Source organism: Molothrus aeneus, chromosome 17 (assembly GCF_037042795.1).
Source record: "Molothrus aeneus isolate 106 chromosome 17, BPBGC_Maene_1.0, whole genome shotgun sequence".
In the NCBI taxonomy this organism is placed as follows: Eukaryota; Metazoa; Chordata; class Aves; order Passeriformes; family Icteridae; genus Molothrus; species Molothrus aeneus.
In genome coordinates this window covers 272,272-293,583 of record NC_089662.1, presented here as the reverse complement: position 1 = coordinate 293,583, position 21,312 = coordinate 272,272, and the positions used below count along the sequence as shown (strand labels likewise).

Below are 21,312 nucleotides of genomic sequence, written 5' to 3'. Positions count from 1 at the left end.
GAACATACACATCTGCTGACTTCAGTAACAGGATCACACACATTAGGGCTTCCATAAACACATTCATTTTGGCGCAGAAGGTCTTACTATGGTTTCATTCAAATATTTTAAAAATATGAGTATCACAGCTAATAGGAAATGTGAAGAAAACAGCCAGAGCTATTTAATCAGTTAGAGAGGCAGCACATTCCATGAAAATCTGAACGCATCTAGTCATAGTCAGCTAACACCAACATTAGTATAAGCACACACATACTGCACTTCACTAACTCAGCTAAGTTTGTTAGAAGGCAGGTCACAAAATCGAAAGAGAGAAAAAATTTTGTGATCAAAAAAATCTCATATCATTGGCCCCTCCTCCCCAAGTCTTCATTTCTCTCCGCTCCGAAGTTACAAAACTTGGGCTGCTTTGGGTTTTCTCTCACATCCTACCACTGGCTTGCACTGTGGTCCTGCTCCTCAGACCATGAAAGCAGGCTGGCTTTTCCATTTACAGCCAATTTCAGGAATGGTTTCCTCAAGCAGATGTATACTTGGCAGAACATTACATGAGATAAATTACTCAGTAGAGGGTCTCAACCATTTTACCCCAAAATATACAGCCTTAGAGTGAGACTGAAACCATGAGACACAACTTTTACTGAGAACCATGACATGGCTCTGCACAAACTAGGCCAAGAGGCAGCGCCAAAATATGCTTCACCAGCATGATCATGACCATACTGATAACTTCATTTCTCAGAAAGCAAGCACTGAACACAGGGGCTTGCCTGCTTTGAGGTTTTATGTTTCTGCCCCTGTCCTCTCCAGCAAATATTGCTTAAAAACCTTGAACTACATTAAAACAGCTTGTCAACAAACAACCCCAGACTGATGAGACATTCATAGCTACAACTTGGAAATAAGAATATTTTGCCAGAATATCTCTCCTAAAATTTTCTTCACCAGAAAATAATGTCTTACTTCTCTATGAAGATCAGATCTGTTTCAGTACCAAGTATTTCAGGATTTAGATAAGTCACTACTTCCAAAACAAAATGTTTATAAATCTGTATTATTGAAATACATGTTATTTAAAAGACACAGTCTTTTCTTCTCCATCAAAGTCATCATAAGATAATCTAACTTTTAAAGATATTCAACTAATCAGACAGATATCAGTGACAAAGGCACACTTATCTCAGGGCAATGCAGAGGAAAATACATTAATATTGATCCCTTCAGGGATCAGAGTTTTTGACTCCTAAAACAGGCTTTCTGCTCTGCTAACAGTGCATGTCCTGTACACCTTCAACTGTAGCTGTTCTTACTCTCTCCAGAGACCCAAACCTGGCATATCACCAAGTTCTAACAGAAGTGGGCTTCTCTGGCAACTGAAAATCTGCTTCATATTATCAGACAGAGCAAACCCAAGCAGTTATGCCAAACTTTCACTAATAACAGCCTCTCCTCCTATTTCCTCTGTGGAAACTGCAAAATCACTGCAGCCTTTTCCAAACCACACCTACCCTGGCAAAACTATTTTCCAAATCCCCATGGAGTGATTAAACCATTCCTTTACAAAGCGTCACACCAAAACTCTTTCCTTAAAATCAGCCCCACTTTCAAACTTAATTCTGTCTCAGTGCTGCTTCATAAGCAGTTCAGAAGAAATGCAACTCACTTCTACAACTCAGCCTATTTCTTTCATTCTTTTGTGCATCCATGCCAAACCCAAGGATTTCCCTCCGTCTGCCATAAGGATACAATAAAGAAAAAAAGAGGAACACCATGAAAAAAACCCACAGGTCTCTGACCTGATAAAGAAGCACAATCAACTTTGACAGTCTGCATAAATATAATCCTACTTTGCACTGAGAATTTCTATTTTATTCTGGATGGGAAGCTTGCTGTCCCAGCTCCTAGGAAGCACTCAGTACCTTGGTGGCGATTCTTCAGGACTACAGGGTAAGACAGGTAATAAAAAGCACTGGCAAAACCAGGAAGTAAAAGCAATTACCCAGAGACTGTCTTGTATTCCCTGGAGATGCAGCACAGATATTGCTGACCTGGGGTACTGCAGGCAACACTGCCACTCCTAGACAAGCAACACAAGTCTGTTTTGTTTCCTTCTAGGACAAAGTTGACTCCACAAAGCCTAAGGCTAAGTCTGACTCTGCCATCCTCTCCAGCACCACTGCTCCAAATCTGCTTGCACATCTATGTATGGAACTGCCAAGGACTAAGTCCATTCACATTTTGTACATCAGGTTTTTCTTACTCGCCAATGTAGTTCGTTTTGACCTTTTATCATCTGCACCCATGACACCAGCCTCACGTCTCCATCAGTGGCAAAAATGATGAAAGCCTCACCCAGTTCACCCCCTACAATATGCACGCCCCCATCAGGAATGGTCAGTCCAGAGAAGTTCATGGTCCCCACCACAATCGGAACAACTTGCAAGTGGATGACCATAGCCATGCTGTGCTGAAACCACACACCTGCAGATGAGAAAAGGTATGATATCAGACTGCAAACAGTATTTACAGACACCATTTATACTATACAATCCTCATGGCATCTTATGAAGACTAAGTGGAAGTCTCACAAGCACCACTTAAAAACTGTATTGGTACTGGTAAGCTGATTACAATAGACTTTTATTGCCTGCAGACAAAGCACCCTCTGCCTGGCAAGTTTTGACTACAGCAGCAGTGCTACCATGCCTTACTGTGTTTTGCCCTACACATAAAAACAGATAAAAAACTCCTGTACCTGCTAAACACGTTAACCCAAGAACAGCCCCTGTTCATCCAAGGATGTCTGCTCCTGCCTCAGGATGGTTTTGTGTATCATTTCACAGGTTTTGGATGTGACCATAAATTTCAGATTATGTCCCTCACAGCAGTGTTTCAAACCACAATGCTTAGATCTTCAGGCAAGTTTTTGGGTTTGGGGCTTTTTTAAGTAACAGGAACAAGAAAGATTTAAACTAGACAGGAAGACCTGACACTGCAACAAATTTCAAGGAATACTGCATCACCCCCCTTCTTCTATCCAAAAGACACATTTCAAATAAGACACAGGACTATATGCAGTTGTTATTTGCACAATGTAACATCCTCAACTACATATTCACCAGCACTTACTTGGTTTAAAAGCTTCCCAGATTCAATTAACAACTACACAGGTGAACTCTGAGACACGCAAAACAGAAACTGGTTTGAACTCATACTTATCATCTCTGTCACAAGAATGCTGAACGGCTTATTCCTCACCACTGACATTCCCTCAAACCATAAGACTTGAGTACTTGATTTCAGTCTCCTACTTTTTCTCTAGTTTATACAAGTAGATTAGGAGAACTGACCAGTAAAAATCTACAGTTGCTCTTCTCCTCAGGCAGAACCATGACCATCCCAAAGTACTCGGTGACAAAACTGAAAAGGTGTTACATGAATGACCCTCTGAACAAGATCCTCACTTCCTGAGATTACAGAGCCGGGAGAACGTCATTTTCATCCCCTCAGCAACATCTCATGTAACTGTGCTGTCAGTTTCAACTGGTGCTGAGACTGGGATAGACCAACATGGAAGCAGAAATTAGGAATATAAGCAATTTAACAGAAAAAAAATATATAATGAAATCTATTTGAATTACCAAGTGCAATTAAAGAAATAAATAGTCATTACTGAAAACAATTATTTTCAGTCATTTGATCATGTCCTATGTTCTGGTTTCTTTTCCTGTAAACACTAAAGATAAAAAACAAGCACCTAAGCACTGAACAAACAGGAAGAAATTGGAAAAAGGTTTAAGTCACATAAAATAAATTAAGTTTTTCCTAAATAAAGCAATATTAATGAAAACCTACTTTAATGAGGCTGTTTATTTTCAGTTTAAGGAAAAAATGGCAGCCTTTAAGAATACAAGAATTCAATGCAGATAAGTCTTGCAGAAGCTCTGTGATAGTATTTAAGTAAAACCTGAATTTTAAAGCAAAATTCAAAAGCTTCAGGAAATTAAAAAAGGATCTATGCTTATACTCACCAAGAAACTTGTTTATGTTGCTGCAAACATTCCAACCAGTGCTGTGTACCTACAGGAAAGGAAAAACAAAAACATGTGAATTCTGAGACTAAAAGTAGTTCAGAGTTCAAAAAAATATTCTCCCTACAGTCAACAGTAGCTGCATAATAGAATAACACCTCTAGAACAAAAATTTAATCTGAAAATATTTCAGTACAGGTCAGCAGGCTGCCGTGATCCAAATTAGAGAGACTCTTAAAAGACCTTGACACAAAGACATTCTCTCTGCATATCTACATCATATTTCTCCACCATTTATTTATCTGTTGTCAACTAAAAGTCACCAGTAACTTTATGATTACTCCTATTTTAGTGCAACAGGTACTGCAGTATTAACTAACTACATACTAAGCATGCAGTCCGCTCCTGTCAGTGAAGACATACTCAATTGGATAATCTACATTCACCACATGGCAGAAGGAGCTGTGTTTTGCTAATACAAGAACAAACTACAAGAGTTTCTCAGAATTGCTTCTTCATCCACAAATCCAATTCTTGTCAATACATGTAGGCTTCCTCACACTGCAGAAGTAGGAAAGACAGCCATTTGAATTGTTCCCAGAAGCCCAATTTAGGCTGCAGATTTGGCACTGTAATGACATTGCTCCCAATTTCTACCTGAACTGAAGCTGCATAGAACCTATTGTGGTTTAGGAATAGTACTCTTCCATCAAGTGTTCCCACTGAAAGGAGAATCAGAAGCACAAAAGTATAAAGATCATTGGTTGAGATAAGAACAGTTTACTGAAAACAGCAATGAGATAAGAAAATGAACTGTAAAAGTAATGGTATTAAGAAGTGTACAAGAGAGGCAAGCAATACACACGTGAATGCTCAGTGCAGAGCCTGACTTAATCTGACCACACCCAAACCACCCCAACCTGGAAGGGATCCCTTTCCCCGGTCCCCAGAAAATGATGTGAGGTGGCGCAGAATTTCATTCAGTACAGGTCAGCAGGCTGCTGTAATCCAAACTAGAGAGATGCTTAACAGACCCTTACAAACACACAGACACCCCTCTGCATATCCACATCAGATTCTAGCCACACCCTCTTCTGGCTATTAGGACATTATCCATCCCTTATTCTGTACCACATACATCATGTCCAAATCCTACCTGTTTCCAACTATACACATACACACACACACACACACATAAATATATATACACACAGACATAGGTATCTACAAAAGCACGGGTATCATTTCCATCATTAATGGCTGTCCCTCCAAGACGTCTGTTGAGTTCATTTAGTCCAAGACTGTGGATTCCATCCATCATAGAGGTCTTCTAGGGCAAGAGGGTTGGTGGCAAACTGCATCAGGAATTCACGACTGGTATATCTGGAGCAGTCTATACACCTTTGTCAATTGCAGTTATGGCACACAGTGGCACTATTATTCACCAACCAATATTATACAATTCAACATTACAGACTCTTCTCACCCAAAAATCAAATCCCTTTGAGGTACGCATCATGTTCCCTTGTCCCTCTGCATTACCCACAAAGAGCACCCAGGTCCTTGAGCAAAACCAATCCGCCAGATGTGCTTGCCTTTGTTTGAGGTAGGACTAACCCAAACTGTCTTCCCTAATATATTCCTCATAACCTATCCCTCATGGGGACCATACCCCATTCTACAGAATGTGGAGGTTTTGATTGTGAAGGGCCAGCTTGACTGGTGTAGCCTCAAGTGTTAACTAACCAGGTGGCTTTTGCTCTGTGTAGACGTCAATGTCTGATGGTTCCCCACCCATTACTTTCAATATGGTTGTTAACAGTCCATTATGCTGTTCAATTTTTCCAGAGACTGGTGCATGTTAAGAAATATGATACACCCACTCAACCCCATAGTATCTGGCTCAGATGTCTATGAGGCTGTTGTCTGACTCAATTCTTTCTGGAGTGCCATGCCGACAGAGAATTTGTTTTTCAAGGGCCAGATGGTATTCTGGGCAGTGCTGTGTGGCATGGGGTAGGTCCACCCATCCAGTGGTGCCTTCCACCACCATCAGCATGTAACATTTGCCTTGGTGGGTCTGCAGGAGTGTGATGTAATTAATCTGCCAGGCCTCCCCATATTTATATTTTGACCATTCCCCCCCATACCACAGTGGTTTTACCCACTTGCCCAGCTTGACTGCAGTACACATTTCACAGTCATGGATAACCTGGAGATGGTATTCATGGTTAAGTCCACCCCACAGTCATGAGTCCAATGTTGCATCTCTTTCCAGATGACACAAGGTGTCACGGGCCGCCCACCAAGCCAGAAATAATTCACCTGAGGCAATTTGACCTTGGCAGCCTGATCCACCTGTTCATTGTTGCAATACTCTTCAGTAGCCCAACTCCTGGGTATGTGTGCATCTCCACAACATACTCTTACAGTCAATTTCTCTACCCAGGCAGCCACACTTCAGCAGCCCAGATGGGTTTCCCTCTGCACTGCCAACTGGTCTTTTTTCACTGGTCCAGCCCCCCTCCCCCCAGCATTTGCCACCATCCACAAACCAATGCAGAGGTAGGATATTGGCCATTTCTCTCATTCAGCGATATTTGAGGACAGCTAGATGGCTTTCAGCTCTGCAACGACCACCTTGTCCTTCAATAGCTTCTGCAACTCACTGTGTAAGACTCCAAATGGCAGCTTTCCATCTCCAATTTGTCCCTATGGTATGACAGGAAGCAGCAGTGAAGAGAGCATCACTTTTCATTTTCTGGTAGCTGATTATATGGTGGAGTCTCCTTAGCATGGGGCACCTTTTCCTCCTCCTCTTCTGATGGTACGGATATTTTTGCCTTCGTGCCACTGTGATTATTTCCAAGATCCCTGGGTGACTGGGGTTTCCTATTTGAGCTCACTGCATGGTCAGAGCCATTCACTTATTCCACGTGATGTCAGTGACATGATGTTTAGAAGGGAATTTCCCTTGGACATCCAGTCCAGCACTGTCAGTCTGAATACCAGAAAGCGCTGTGCTTCAGTGTCAATCACTTCTGAGGCAGTGCCAACCCCTTCATAACCTGTCAAGATCTCTTCTTCAGTTGGGGTGTAACAGGCCTCAGATCCTCTTTATCAGCAAATCCAGAACCTCAGGGGTTGTCTTCCAAGTCTCCATGGGCACTTTTTGTCAGAGACTCCAGGAAGGACCACGCTTCCCAGCTGCAACGTAGAGCACATTTTTCACATCTTATCCTGTCCTGAGTAGCCCAAAGGCTGCTGCACAATCTTCTGTTGAGTTTGTCCAAAACTTGTTGTTGTTTAGAATCCCACCTAAAATTGTTGCTCTCCCATGTCACATGACAGAGAGGGCTTACAATCTTGACTATCTTATGGAATACGCATCCTGCAAAAACCCATAGTTCCTAAGAAAGTCTGTGTTTCCTTTTTGCTGTCTGGACACACTACTTTGATGAGCACATCCACTGGACTCTCGTAACATCCATCCTGCCATTTTACTCCGAGGAACTGAATTTTCTGGGCAAGTCCTTGATCGTGGCAAAAACAGCCTTAGGGAGGATTTGGATTATTTTCTCCCCTTTTCTCAAAAGCCTCTTCTGCAGTGTTGCCCCCATACAATGATGTCATCATTGTACTACAAGTGTTCTGGAACCCTGGAACCTCACCCTTTTCCAGTGCAGCCTACATCAGTCCATGGCAAATGGTAAGACTGTGCTTCCACCTCTGGGGTAGCCGCTTCTAGGTGTACTGGATGCCACTCCAGGTAAAAACTAACAGTGGCCTGCACTCTGCTGCTAAAGGAATAGAGAAAAACACTGGCAATCTCAATGGTGGCACCACTTTGCTGCCCTGGACTTCGGGTCATACTGAAGTTCCAGCACGTCTGGCACAGTAGCACTCTGTGATGGTGCGTTCAGGCCAAAATACTTCACTGTCAGTGTCCACTCTCCATTGTACCCATGCACTGGCCAATTAGGGCTACAGGACATTTCCTCTCCAACTTGCTTGAGTCTTTCAAGTCTGTCCAGAGTCTTGGACAGTTCACAGCCACCGGTCAGTCAGGAGGAAAAAAGATGATCTCAAATTGCCTGAATCAGGTAGTCACCCGGAGCACTTCTTGTCCTCCTTCTTTCATTGACATCAATATCAATGCCCTGGAGTATGACAATGGCACACTCCATCCAAATTTCTGCCACATGGATTGTTGTGAAAAACTAGAGAAAATTATTACTGGCTCAAATCAACTGAAAGGGAGGGGGCAGTTCTGCGGAAAGTGGGAGGTGCACTGCTCCATTCCACAACCCCATCTCCAGGAACCTCTAGTCCAGCCCAGAATGATTGTCAGGCACTGTCACACTGAAAGGAATGCCCCACACCCCATGCCTGCAGCCTCAATCTAGCTCCAAAGATAACCAGAAGTCCCACCTGGGAAGCATAGCCACAGGAGACCAGAGCAGGTAAAACCCACTGCTTTAAGATGCATGTGGTAACTTTCCTATCATCCTTGGAGTTTATGATAGCTGAGACTGCACTTGGATCAAAGATGGTAGCTGTATCTTGGTTTTCTCTCTTTTTCACTCCTAACTCCCCCTTCTTGGAATATGGGTAATATAAGGTTGGATGGGTGGAATCTGCTAAATGAAATGCTTTATTCCAATTGACTGTTTTGTTTTAAATTTTGCTAAATTCCTGCTCTGCTAAAGTTTACCATTTAGATTTGGTTTTTTACCCTCCCGAGAATGTTGCAGCATTTCTCTTGTGTGCCCACCTCAGGGAATGGTAGTATCTTCTTTAAAGAAACATGCCAAGTGAGTCCAGGGGCTCAACATTTATGTACTCTGGACCTCATCTGGATTTATAGGGGATTGCTCGTTATTTGAATCCCTATAGATTATCCCCAGCTCAGCTGATTCTCTTGGGTAGCGGATACCTTTCTCTACAGTGGTCCACCTTCTTGCACTATTATATCATCCTTGAGAGAGTACCTTTCCCTCACACTTGACAGGAGTTGCCTCCAGAGACTAAATGTTTGTCCTCTTCCTGATCTCCCAGTCAATGCCTGCATCACAGGACAGGGATCCCAGTTACCTGGCTAAATTACCACCCAGCACCACACCCATCAGCTGCGATATCCCAGCTCAGAGGTTGCTCTGGGTGTTCCAGCAGCACAGTATACACTTACAGCAGGCTGCTCAACCTAAGATTTTATCACCAAGCATCAACATGAATTTTAGCTATCAGATGAAAAAATTATGACCGAAAATGGAAGGAGCAAATCAGAAAGCACAAAAATTACCTGGTTACAGTACCTGAAGCAGTAACTGGACTTGGGACTTTTGACTCCTAGAAGAAATCTACCTGTAAAAATATCCATTAAAAAAAAGTCTGAAAAACATTTTTCACAGATAATTTGCAGCACCTGCAACACTGGCTAATGAAAATCCCAGAGGTCACTGCTTCCACCCAGTCAGTATACAGTGTCCTGACTCCTAGACACAGCATTGTTTCATTGCTTCTTGCCTTGACAGAACCAAATCCACCCTACCTGCTGATAAAGAAGAGGATATTTTCAAGACATCCAAATAAAGGAAAATTTTCCAAGTTATATTGCCATAAGTACTGATAAAAAATTATCCTTATTTAAGGTAATTAATTAAGTAGACAGATCATCTGTGCACATGTCACCCTGTAAGAAGGATGCAACTTGCCTATTTGTTTTAAAAGAAAAGAAAGGGGTGCATTTCAAGGCTGCTTGCAGACTTGTCTCCCAGCTGAGAGATGAAAGGACATCAGGAAAACAAAAAAACTAAGTGCCTATTTCTGCAAGCCTGGTAACAGCAACAAAAGACAGCTGCAGCATAGGGAAATGACTGATACAAATACACGGGGTCTTGGAACAAAAAAAGCCATTAGCAAACTACAGTATAGGGAAGAAGCAATTCCAGCCTGGTGTACTCACAACCTCTGCTATGCCAACACATGCTTTTAAAACTAACTAAAATTCTAACTCCAACCCTACCCATAGCACTCTGCATCCCTGATGCACAGGTCTAGGCTAAGGATGCTCAGCTCTGCATCTGGAGCACAGAGGTGTTGAACATATTTTCCTTACTCAACGACTCTGTGGAACTAGAGGATATTTTCCAATTCCTTGGGAAAGAAGTGCTGATTTTAAGCAGCAGAAATGTGAGTCAATTCTGAAACTAGTATTTTAACATTAGCAACCAGATCAGAAAAGCTCTTTGATGCTAACTTCATATTAAAAAATCCAAAACAAACAAAAACAATCAAGCCCACAAAACAACAAAAAACAACAATCAAGCCCACAAAACAAAACCCCCGCACAATAAGCAACAGTGCTTCCTCTCTTTTCATTAATACAGGCAACCAAGCTGAAGACATGTTTTCCTTTCTAATCAATTTCTGTTTAATCAATCCTAAGAACTCCATTTCAGGTAGATTTATGAAAAAATAAGGCAGACCATAGCTGCCTACACTTAAATAAGGCTGGTTGAAAATCCTCAAGCCCAGTAAAAAGACACAGAAGCATGTCAACAAACTAACATGCCTCCAAAAGGAGTGTTTATATTCCAATATTATTATCTGCAGCTAGTCACCATAGACACAGTATACACCCATGCATTCATCATCATTTAAGCCTGGTGTTTGCAGTCACAAAAATATTGGAATGCCAGTAGTTCTGAAAGGTCTTTAGAAATACACAGGCCATGTGGCTATTGGTATTTGGACAGCAAGGACAAACCAAGAGTTCCAAACCACCATTGTTCACCTGAAGAAAGTATTTTCCTGCAGGAAGTACAAGCAGTCAAAACAAACCTGTAGGCAAGCAAGGAACAGAAGTACAAAGTATGAAGACAAGGAATTAATTTAAGCAAAAAAGAAAGGATAACTTACTCAAACATACAATGAACTCATTAGCACTTCACAACACTTCTCAGTATGATGCACCAGTCCAAAGGACTGTTTTTTTTAAGATTTTAAAAAACCCCACTGTAACCATGCAACTAGACAACCATCAAGAGTACAGTTTAAATACTGACAACAACCACTTGTAGGGCTGAGCAATAAATCCTTCCCCTGTCCCCTGCACATTCTTTAGCTCAGCTCACAATGCAAGTGTTCACACGTGCACAGGACATCAGTCACACAGGCAAGAGAGCTAGTGTCAGCCTGTCAGCTGACAAATTACAGCTACAGACAACACCTATCTTCTGCAGATGCGGTAATAAATAATATGTGCAGTTAGAGAGAATTTATCATCCCCTACTATTAAATTAGGGGTTGTGCTCTCCTTTCCTGGCCAAGAGGGAGAATTTAAGTCATTATCGTTGCCTAGGTCATGCAGGAACTACAGGAGCAAAAGCAAGAGCTACAGAGGGCTTTGCCAATTAAAGGTAAGAATAAATTACATGCTTCTTACATTTCAGTCAAGGCAGTATCGTTATGAACAATTAATACTCTAGCCTCATTCCCAACTTGACCTTAAAATTACAGACAGACAGATTTTACTCTCAGCCCGCTCAAGTAAAATTTTATTTCCATTGAGGAGACATCCACGAAGTTATCAGCAAGAGCGTAAACTAGCGAACTCTTCCACAAGCTGACTTAGCATGCATTCAAATAACATGCATTCATCTAAGTCACCTCCCTTTATTACTATGAAAGTTTAGAAGCCACAAAAATTAAAACAGAGAATTATGATATGACTGATCTTTGCTTAAGCCTTCTTGCTTGACATTTTTTTTCAAAACTGGTTCTGCAAAAGGATTCATAACACATTATAGAAAATTAAATGAACCCAGGTCAAAAGCATTAGTTACAGAGATGCTCCATTACTAAGTGCTGTACAGATACTTACAAAAGGTTATTTCAAGTCACTACCATTGCTTTAACATTTTGTTTAATTCCCTACTGCATACAACACAACAAAATTCTGTAGCCTAGTGACATTTATTTTACTTAACTTGGACTCATCAATTTTCAGATATCTCTCCTGGTTTATTTTTAAGTATTTAGGCTAGAAACAACAGCCAGGGACCACAGAAACATCTCTGGTACCCAGATTTTAAGTCAGTAAAGGAGATAAAACGGTTTCCCGAAACTGTACCTGTTTAGATTAACTAAACCCTGGAATGGCTACAGATTACCAACTGCTCTAGAATTAATGGGACAGGAAAGGAACGGAAGCCTCCCCTTGCCGCGCTGAACATCTGGAAGGGCAAGTACCTGCTCAGCGCGGGTTCCCCACTCCCGGGTCGGGGTGACGTACACCGCCGAGCGGCCCCGGAATTCAGAGCCGCCGGGCCCTGACTTCCCGCTCCCCGCCGCACCCGGCCCGCCGGGCGCCGCTCCGGACCCGTCAAATCCCCGCCTCGGGCTCCGGCACAGCCCCCGCCATACGGTCCGTGCCCCGGCTCGGGCCCCGGCGCCGCCGCAAGGTCACTCGGCCGCCCCCGCCGGATGGGCCCGCGGCGCCTGCGTTCGGCCCGCACAGACTCACCTGCCCGCGCAGCTCCGCGGGCCGGCGTGCGCGGGCGGCGACAGGGAGTCAGGGACGGGGGAGCGGCCGGGGCCGGCCCGAGCCGCGGGCCTCAGCGCGCCGGGCTGCGGCGAGGCGGGAGCGGCCCCGCTCGGCGCCCCGGGGCCGCAGGCGGGAGGCGCCGCCCGGCCCGGCCCTTTGTGCGCGGGGACGCGCCCGCCCGGCCTCCCTCCCCGCGTCTCCCCGCCGCGCCGCGGGCTCGCAGCGCCGGATCGGGCAGGCGGCCCGGCCTGCCCGGGCGCCGCCGCGCTCTTACCGAGGGATCTGTACGGGAAAAAGGGTTAGAACGGAGCCACCTCCAGCGGGCCCGCAGCGCGCCGAGCCCCGCGCACCGACCGCAGCAGCACAAAATGGCCGCCGCGATGCGCCGCCGCTGGGGGGGGGGGGGGGGGGGGGCGCGGAAGACCCGCCCACTCCGGCCGGAGGGAGCGCGCAGAGGGCGGGGCCGGGCCGGGCATGGAGCCGAGCGGGGCGGGGCCCGGCGGGCCCCCGGGGCCGGCGGTGCTGCCGGGGCGGGAGGGGCCCGGCGAGGGCTCGGCCCGCAGCGGGGCACAGTCGCAGTGCTCTGCCGGGAGCGTGAGCGCTGAGGTGGCACGGCGGTGAAATACCGGGGAGAGTTGGCGGCCTGCTCCCTTGAGCCTTCCTTGAGGCGGATGTCGGGATGCGGGCGCTCCTGCGCACACCCGCCCGTGGCTGTCGCAGCTGGCTCGGCTCGGTGCCCTCACTGCTGCCCCATGTGCCGGGAAGCGAGTGGGCCTGAGTAGTGCCCCTCCGAGGGGATCGTCACTGCTCCTCAGCCGTGCTCACCCTCTGGTACAGTCAGAAGACTGTGGGTTCAGTTGTAGATAACAGAGTTGTTCAGGGGCAAATTAATTTCATTTTCTTTTTTTTGGTAGTTTTATGCTGGGTTAAAGCCCAAACCAGATTGACATAGAAGAGCAAAAATCTGTGTAGGCTGGAATTGGGTGGATAAATTCTCCCTGGTTCGGGTGGGTTTCCTGGGATAATCCTTGAAATTCTGCTCAGAGGCCACAGACCAGCAGAGGGTTGCCGCCTGTCAGGTTTTGTGACTGAAAGAGTAACTGCTGTGGCTGAGGTGTTCACATAGCACCGGGTGCTTTTGGGCTTCAGAGGAAGACACAACATGGCTCAAGGGCTTTTCCCTTCTGTCTTCCTCCTCCTCCAGCTGCAGGAACTGCTGTTGCTACACAAATCTGGCTGCTTCTTTGACACCAGCCTCAGCCCAGTTCCACAAGCATCACAGGACCCAGGGAGCACAAAGCATGGTTTAAAGCAGAGTGTCCCCATCACTGTACAGCAGTAGGTGCTAGTGCTTTTCTGACAGAGCCTGTGAACTGTGTGTGCTGGGAATCTGTGGAAGCAGAGTGGCTTGCTAAAAGTATTGCAACAGGGAGGAAAAAAAAAGGTTGAAAATACAGTTTTCAGATTTGCATTTTAACCTGAATATTTCAGAAGTGGTCTTAACATTGCAGGTGTCTAGAAGAGAAAAAAAATTGCAGAAAGAATTAAAATAGAAAGGAAAATAACCCTGAAGTTTTGAGATAAATAGAAAATTATTTTATTTTACCAAAACATCAGCATAGTGTTTGTGTAATGGGTTTTTTGACAGCACTGTATTTCATTCTGGAGTTTCATCACTTAAAAAAACCTACAGACTCATAGAACACCTGCCCTGAGAACCATTTCCTTCCCCTCCAAAATAGGTCTTCCGAGATCCCACTGGGCTCCTTTGCTTTGCTGTTCCACTGAGAGCACATGGCTATTGGTAGTTCAGGGATGTGTCTGTGCCAATTTGTGACATTTCTCCTTTTTCACTGTCTAGGGGTCCAGCTTCTCTGATGTTAGTGTCCATGGTTAAAATGATCATGAGTGCTCAGACATTTGCCAAACTTGCCTGCTGTGGCTGGCCATGGAGCGGCAGCCCTTCCCAGGCAACAGGAACTCCTCCACAGACCTGGCTGGTCTCTGCCTGCTCTGATGCAGGTTGCAGACAGATCGTGATTGGATCAGTTGGATAAATTTGGGTCCAGAGCTTCCCCTCACACAGAGGAAAGTAGTAAATGTGGACAAACTAAGCTTTGTGGCCCAGGAAGGAGCCCAAACGGGTGAGAACAGAGGCAGACAGCACTACTTTCCTCTGTCCCCTTTGTTCATCAGACCCGGCCAGGACTTGAGGCAGAGATCTCCTAGCTCCCACCCTTGCTGAGCTGCTGCAGTTTTGCACTGTGAACTTCAGTGGATTTCTCTGCAGGGATGTCATCATGCTGGGAACATCACAGTCCATGCCAGTTGAATGTGCTATGGGGCTCACGGCCCCGGGGCTGAGCAGGACCTGGGGCACAGGGAAGCTGGGGCACAGCCGATGCTGCTCCTCCCCTGGCCAAGATGGAGAAGAGCTGCAGCTGAAGCGTGTGCCAGAAAGGGCTTTGGGAGCCCAGGAACACCGTCCCTGAGCTGAGCCCCTCGCTGTTTCCCAAGAGCCCCGTGGTGATCAATCATCACTGCACCTCCAACAGATTGCTCTGCCTGTCTCTTGCCTCTGTGCAAAGAGCGAGGCTGGCGGGGCTCTGCAGTGTAAAAGCTGCCCCAAGGAACCAGACAGGCTGGAGGAACGGGCACCAGAGATCTCACCAAATCCAGCCAAGAAGGGGTAGGAAGTGAGAGCAAACAAGGACGGCAGAAACCAGGGCAGGGGAGACTGGGAAGGTGACAGGAAGGTGGCAGAAAGGTGTCTGGGCTGAATGGGAGCCTGACGAAAGAGGAGGAGAGGGCTCTCCCTCAGCCTCTATTTCTCTACTGTTTCTTGAGATGTGAACCAGGAATTAGATGTTTCCAGGGATGGGCCAAATATCCAGTTTACTGCAATTCCCCCAGTTGTGGCTGCTTGGCCATGACAGGGAAGAAGCCCTAAAAAGGGAAAGAGGGGAAAAGCAGAACCCAAACTGCACACCTTTGGTGTGGCAATTTCTCCCATCCCTTCCTGTTCATGAGGAAGCTTTGCCACACAGAACGACAGGACAGAGGAGGGTGGAAGGGGCCTGTGGACAGCAGCTCTCACAGCTGGGTCACACGAAGGGGGTGGCCCACAGGGCTGTCCAAAGGAGCCTCCGGGCGCACCAGCCTCCCCCCAGGCTTGGTGGGCAGCTTCCATGTGACACAATGTCAGCACGGTGATGTGACAATGCGGGGATGTGACATCACCATGATGGAACAATGCCCCTGGCTATATTTAGCTAGGAGACAGCTGCTGTGTCTCTGGAGTAAGAGTAAGAGTGGGATCACAACACCATGAGAGGTCTCGGCAAGAGCTGTGGAGCACCGTCCCACTGCTGGTGTCCTGCCGAAGGCAGAGGCACTGCTGAGTGCACTGGGAATCAGGGGGGAGGGGACCACTGGGCCAATATAGAGGGCTCTGCTGGGGAGCCTGGGACATGGGGTGATGCTCTAGGGCTTCAGGACTGCCATGCAGGAGGCTTGTTGGGCAATACCTGAGTGTCTGTGTCTTCCTATCTCAGCCCCAGAAGACCACACCTGGGAGAAGGAGATACCAGGAAAATGGACCCTGAACTGCTGAACCTTCCACTTGCAGTCAAGATCCCTGTGGCACCTGGATCCAAGCCTGTCTTCTGCAGGGGAAAACTGGGTGAAAAGGTAAAGGAAATAGAAAGGGGTAGAAAAATCTCTTTCACAGAGTCCCCATCATGCAAAGATTTTCTTGAGGCCACCTGCTCTACAGCAGGAGCTGCAGCCCTTCAACTGGACAGTACTGGGCAAGGGAAACTCCAGGCTCCCTGGAATACAGAGGAGAAAGCACTTGTCCATCTTTGCACTGGTTTCTGGCACTGTGCATGTGTGTGGCTGGGCCCCTGCCTTCAGCAGACAGCTGTGTGTGTCTGGGTGCCAAGGCAGCTCATTCCTCCAGCTCATCCCACAATGTCGGGCCAGGCCCTGGGGCACTTGTGAGTGAGATTCCAACCTTCTGCTTGCCTTCTTGGAACCTTTGGAATAACTTGGGCTTCCCTGCCTTGGGTATACACACACTGTTGTCCTCCAGTTTGCACTGCAGCTTCCCAAGATAGAGATTTTCTGGAGGTGGAGGTAGCCAACACAGCCCTTGGGCCTGCCTAACCCAAGGAGACTGGTTTCATCCACTCTCCACCGGCTGCATTTGAGCCTTTGAAGGTTAATTTGCAGATGGGTCTGCAGTTCTTCCTGGTGGCCTAAGATACCTATTTGCTGGTGGAGTTGCTGTGCAGTTTGTCTTTTCTCCCTTAACCCATCACAGCCCAGCCCTGTAGTCTGTCTGTGCAGGTCTCTGTGCGTACAGAAGGATGGAGAAGACCTTTACCTTTTCACAGGTACCATGTGGTACCTCTTCGCTCCACTCTCCTGCCTCCTTCATACTCTGGAAACTCTTACAGCTCCACCGGCCGTTTCCTTATTTCACTCTGGATGATCCCTACTGCCACCACCTCAGCCCAGCATACAACTGCCTGCATGACCCTGTCCTTCAGGACTACCACAAGCGCAAGGACGTGCTGCATTTGCTGAAGAAACAGGGCTTTGTCACCAGAGAAAACAAGGTAGGTTTGGACATCAGGCTGATCAAGAGCAGCCCTCTTCAAGCAGGGCTCCCACAGCCCTTGCTGCAGCTGCTGCTGCCAGAGGACAGGGCTGTGCGTTGGTGTCCCTGGGAGCAGAAGCAGCGCCAACATCCCCCTGGCAAGCCCCAGTCCTGCCCTTCTCAGCCTGTCCCACGCTGCCTGTTCAGCCCTGGCTGGGGGCACAGCAGTGGCCCCAACACCAGGGTATGGGGGGAAGGCTTGGGGGCAGCTCCTCTCCCACTGGGCTCAGGCTGTTGTGGGGAAGGCCGACTGCATGGCTTGACAGTTTTTGGGGCATTCTGCCCTTGTCCCTCCATAGGTGATTTGCACTGTGAAGGAGTTCAACGAGTACAGGCAGTACCTGACCAGGATCAAGCTACAGTCAGAGCAGATCTTGGGGCAGCAAGAAGTAGGCAAAGCGTTGTGTTCAGGGGCATGGGACTGTGCAGGGCGGTGCTGCTGGGCCGGGCGCTGTGGTGGGGAAAGGACTCCACGGCTGGGAGCTGAGCCAGCACAGGGCACTGAGCTGGGCACGGGCAGCAGGGCCACGTGCAGGCACACACCGTGCTGAGGGAAGCCCTTCTCCCCTGTCCTCATGGCCTGGCTGAAGCAGAGGTCCAGCCTGGGCCCTTAGGAATCCTCAGCATGCAGGGGCCGAGCAACATGACCCACAACCTGATGTCACTTTTCAGGAAGGTGTCACTTTTTTTTTTTTCACTTTTCACTTTTTTTTCCCTTCTGCCATCCTGGGCCCAATTAAAGCATGGCCCCAGCCTGCCAAGAATCACCAACACTTCCTGTCAGGGGAAGCTGCAGCCTCAAAAGCCTTCCAGCCTACCCAAGAGCCAAAAATTATGGGGATGCAGAAAAGGGAGAGCAGCTCTGAACAAGGGCCAAACTTACCCCAGAGCTGAGCTGGGCCAGAAGGATACCAGCACTGCTGCTGATTCCCAGAGGAAGCCAGATGGCACTGACAATGGCCTCTTGAATGCTGTGTTTAAGCAACTAACTGCAGCAGAAGCCAAGAAGCTTGAAGAGCTGGTTGAGACTGTGGTGTACAGAGTGTTGGAGAGGTTGAAGATTCCTAGGGATCAGCATGTCAGCTTTTTACAGAGGGTTGCCCGGGGAATCAGAGGAAGACTTTTAGGCTGCATGAGAGCAGAACTTTTGGATACTTCTCTAGATCACCATCAGAAAATGGAAGTGATGGCGAAAGAGCTTGTAGCAACAGTGTTGGAGATCTTGGGGGACCGTCTGGCATCCAGCACATCCAAAGCTGCTGAGGCAGGGGTTGCAGCCAAGTGGGAGGACCTGCCTCTTGCTGGAAGAGCCACCCAAGCAGACAAATCCAAGGACACTGCAGACAGAGTACTTTCAAAGACCTCCCTTGACACACTCACCAGAGAAGTTGTTGAGAGTGTTCACTATACCTTGGAATCCTCTGTAACTTCTCAGTTTGAACAAGACACTGGCTGTGAGTACACTGAAATCCTGGAGCTTCCTGGGGGAAATGTCTCCAACAGACAAGTGCAGTCATCCCAAACATGTCCAAGGCAGGGCATGGAAGCTGGACAAGGATTTCCCAGAGCATCTGAACAGCAGAGCCTGAAAGCAATGTGGCCTGCCCCTGCCGGGTGTGCCAAAACCATGGAGCCTGAAGATTGTGCAATGGTGAAGGAGAACTTGGAAAGAAAAAGGAGCCTAAAGTCAACAGCCTTAGCCAACACTTTGGATATAAGGACCATGTCAAATCGGATTGCTGACTCAGTATTAGAGCGGATTAGTCAACCTGGGCCTGCACCATCCCTCAACAAGAACTTTCAAGGGCCTGTTGCAAACCCACCCACATCCCAAGGTGGAATAGAGAGCTGTGCCACTGAGGACACTCTCTCTACCGTGGACCCATCGCCTTCCCAACAGCCCATCCCTCCAGCCCAGGCCAGAGCACAGCACAAAGCAGAGCGCCCAAAGCTCATCTGATGCAAGTGAGGTGTGTGACTGGAGAGCTGAAGAGCCCTCAGACAACAAACACAGACCACATCCTTGTGGTGGCAATAAAGTTTATTCCCAAGGCCTTGTGTGTGCTTTCTTTAGCTAGACCATACTGTCTCTGGGCATTTTCCCTAGTGTAACCTGTCCTATCTTCCATTCTTCAGCCTCTATCATGCTGAGACCAAATTTTATAGGGAATTTGAGGTAGGGAGGCAAGAAGTAGCCAGTATTTTTGTCTTGTTTAGCAAGCTTCGCTGTTGAGCAAGTGGAAGGATCAGTTTGGATCTTCTCTGCTTTCTCTGCAAAGGAGTTCAGGTGTCACCTGAAAATCCTTTCTTTATGCTCAGCATGAGCAGAGTTGTGCACTCCACACGACTCACTGTCAGAGAGCAGCAGGAGCTGTCATAGGACAGCTGACCAGGAACTGAGCTGGGAGGGCACTGCCCTATCCAGCACAGGACAGGCCAGTGGCAAATGGGAGCAAAGCAGGGACAGTGACCAGATGAACACTGGAAAATCCTACAGCGATGAGGCAGGTCAGGGGAGGAGATCCTGGCTTGGACCGGATTTCCACCATCACAGAAATGGCTGACCCGGCTCAGGCAAGGGCCTGAGGTCCAAGGGCAAAGGTCAGCATTTAGGCAACATTCCTGAGAAACAGGGAGGAAGTTCCCAGTGAGGTGTCCTTCAGCTACTTCCCCTCAAGGGCCTGGCTGTAGTGGTGCTATTGGGAAACCGGCCCCGAGCTTAGCAGCTCTGCTTCCCTACATTCCAGCCGAGACAATCACACTTGTGGCAGGGCAATGGACCCAAGGAGCAGCCCCAGAGAGTAGTCACGAAGGCCTCTGTGCCTGGCTGAAGCAATTCCCTGCCTGAGACCCTCCACTCCTCCCTGTCTGGCCACTCTGGGGCCTGCATGGCAGTGGGAAGGAGGGGAGTCTGTGCCAACAGGGTCTTTTCCTGTCTCTAGACCTCTGCCAGAGCCCTCAGCTGCCTCAACACAGCCCCCATGGGGGCCCTGCAGTCTGCAGAGCTGCTGCAGCATCCCACTCTGGGGCAGGAGCATTACAGATTCATCTGGACATGGTCTCCACCCTCCACACCAATGTGCAGCAGGCCAGGGATGAGCTTTGTGTCCCGCTCTCCCCACTGTGCTTCACCCTGCTTGTACTTGCTTTTGTCAGAGTGCTGCTGGAGGTCCCATAGGTCTAGCTGACCTCCAGACTGCTCCCAAGGTGCACACAAGAATGGGAGCTGAGTGACTCACCAGGTCAGTGTGCCATCATCATAGCAGAATTCCACTTCTGAGTACCTTCTACTTTGGGACAGTTTCTCACCCCTTCTTTGTTGACCAGAGCACCAGAGACTGGGTACTGGCTACATATCTCCAGGGACAGGTGCCCACCCTCAGCCTGTGCCCTTGGCCAGAGCAAGCACAGCCCCATCCAGGGAGTGGCTGGGAGGGACACACAGACATGCAGACATTTCTACATCACTGCACCCAGACATCCCGATTTAGGTGGGAGAAGGGAGAAGGCGGTAGATTCCTCACCTCCTCATTCTTTACAGGGCTGTACATTTGCAGATGAGGCTCTACAGGTCTTTCTGTGGTCCCTGGGGTTACAGGGTCTGATGGACATGTCCCAAGAGCAAGGAGGTAACACCCACCAGGGGACACCTTAGCCCAGTTATTTGGGGACTGTCTGCACTTGCAGTGCCCTTGTCTTCCCCAGCAGGCACCAAGGCCATGATGTTTCAGGGAAGCCTGTTTCAAGGCAGCTGAGGCAATCCAGCAGCTCACTGAAAAGGAAGGGCCCCACTCCCTCCTCCATTCCACACCCTCTACATCCCTCACGGACCACCTGGTCTCCCACCTCACTTGTAATCTGAACAAAAGACCAGACATGGCACAGACGAGATGGAAGAAATGTGTCTGTGAGTGGAGATGAACTGATGTAACCCACTAGTTCTCCTTTGGGAGAAGCTGCAGCTTTTAAGAGCCTTGACCTTCCTAACACCTTCATGACTTCAGGCCTCGATCTCTGCCAGCATCCAGCCCTGACAGCAGAGGTGACCACAGTCCTCCAGTCCTCAGACA

General features: G+C 47.8%; 2 protein-coding genes across 12 annotated transcripts in view; one reads left to right on the top strand and one right to left on the bottom strand.

Moving 5' to 3' along the window:
* PHF20 (PHD finger protein 20) overlaps positions 1-12,952 on the bottom strand; it is a 71,684-nt gene extending 58,732 nt beyond the window's left edge. For 4 of the 11 annotated variants that reach the window (XM_066561831.1, XM_066561835.1, XM_066561833.1 and 1 more), the window contains exons 1-4: positions 12,854-12,951; positions 9,334-9,395; positions 4,032-4,080; positions 2,353-2,481 (exon numbers count right to left, since the gene is read on the bottom strand). The gene's annotated coding sequence lies outside the window, so the exon portion shown is untranslated. Of the gene's footprint in view, positions 1-2,352; positions 2,482-3,350; positions 3,556-4,031; positions 4,081-9,333; positions 9,396-12,853 lie in introns of all 11 variants that reach the window. The other 7 variants (XM_066561824.1, XM_066561832.1, XM_066561826.1 and 4 more) reach the window with 6 other exon arrangements.
* Positions 12,953-16,164: 3,212 nt separating this feature from the next.
* On the top strand, positions 16,165-19,221 carry FSIP2 (fibrous sheath interacting protein 2). The gene is made up of 3 exons (XM_066561794.1): positions 16,165-16,269; positions 17,040-17,201; positions 17,985-19,221. The coding sequence occupies exons 1-3, from the start codon at positions 16,174-16,176 to the stop codon at positions 19,200-19,202; spliced, it is 1,476 nt and encodes a 491-aa protein (XP_066417891.1). The 5' UTR covers positions 16,165-16,173; the 3' UTR covers positions 19,203-19,221.
* Positions 19,222-21,312: the final 2,091 nt, after the last annotated feature.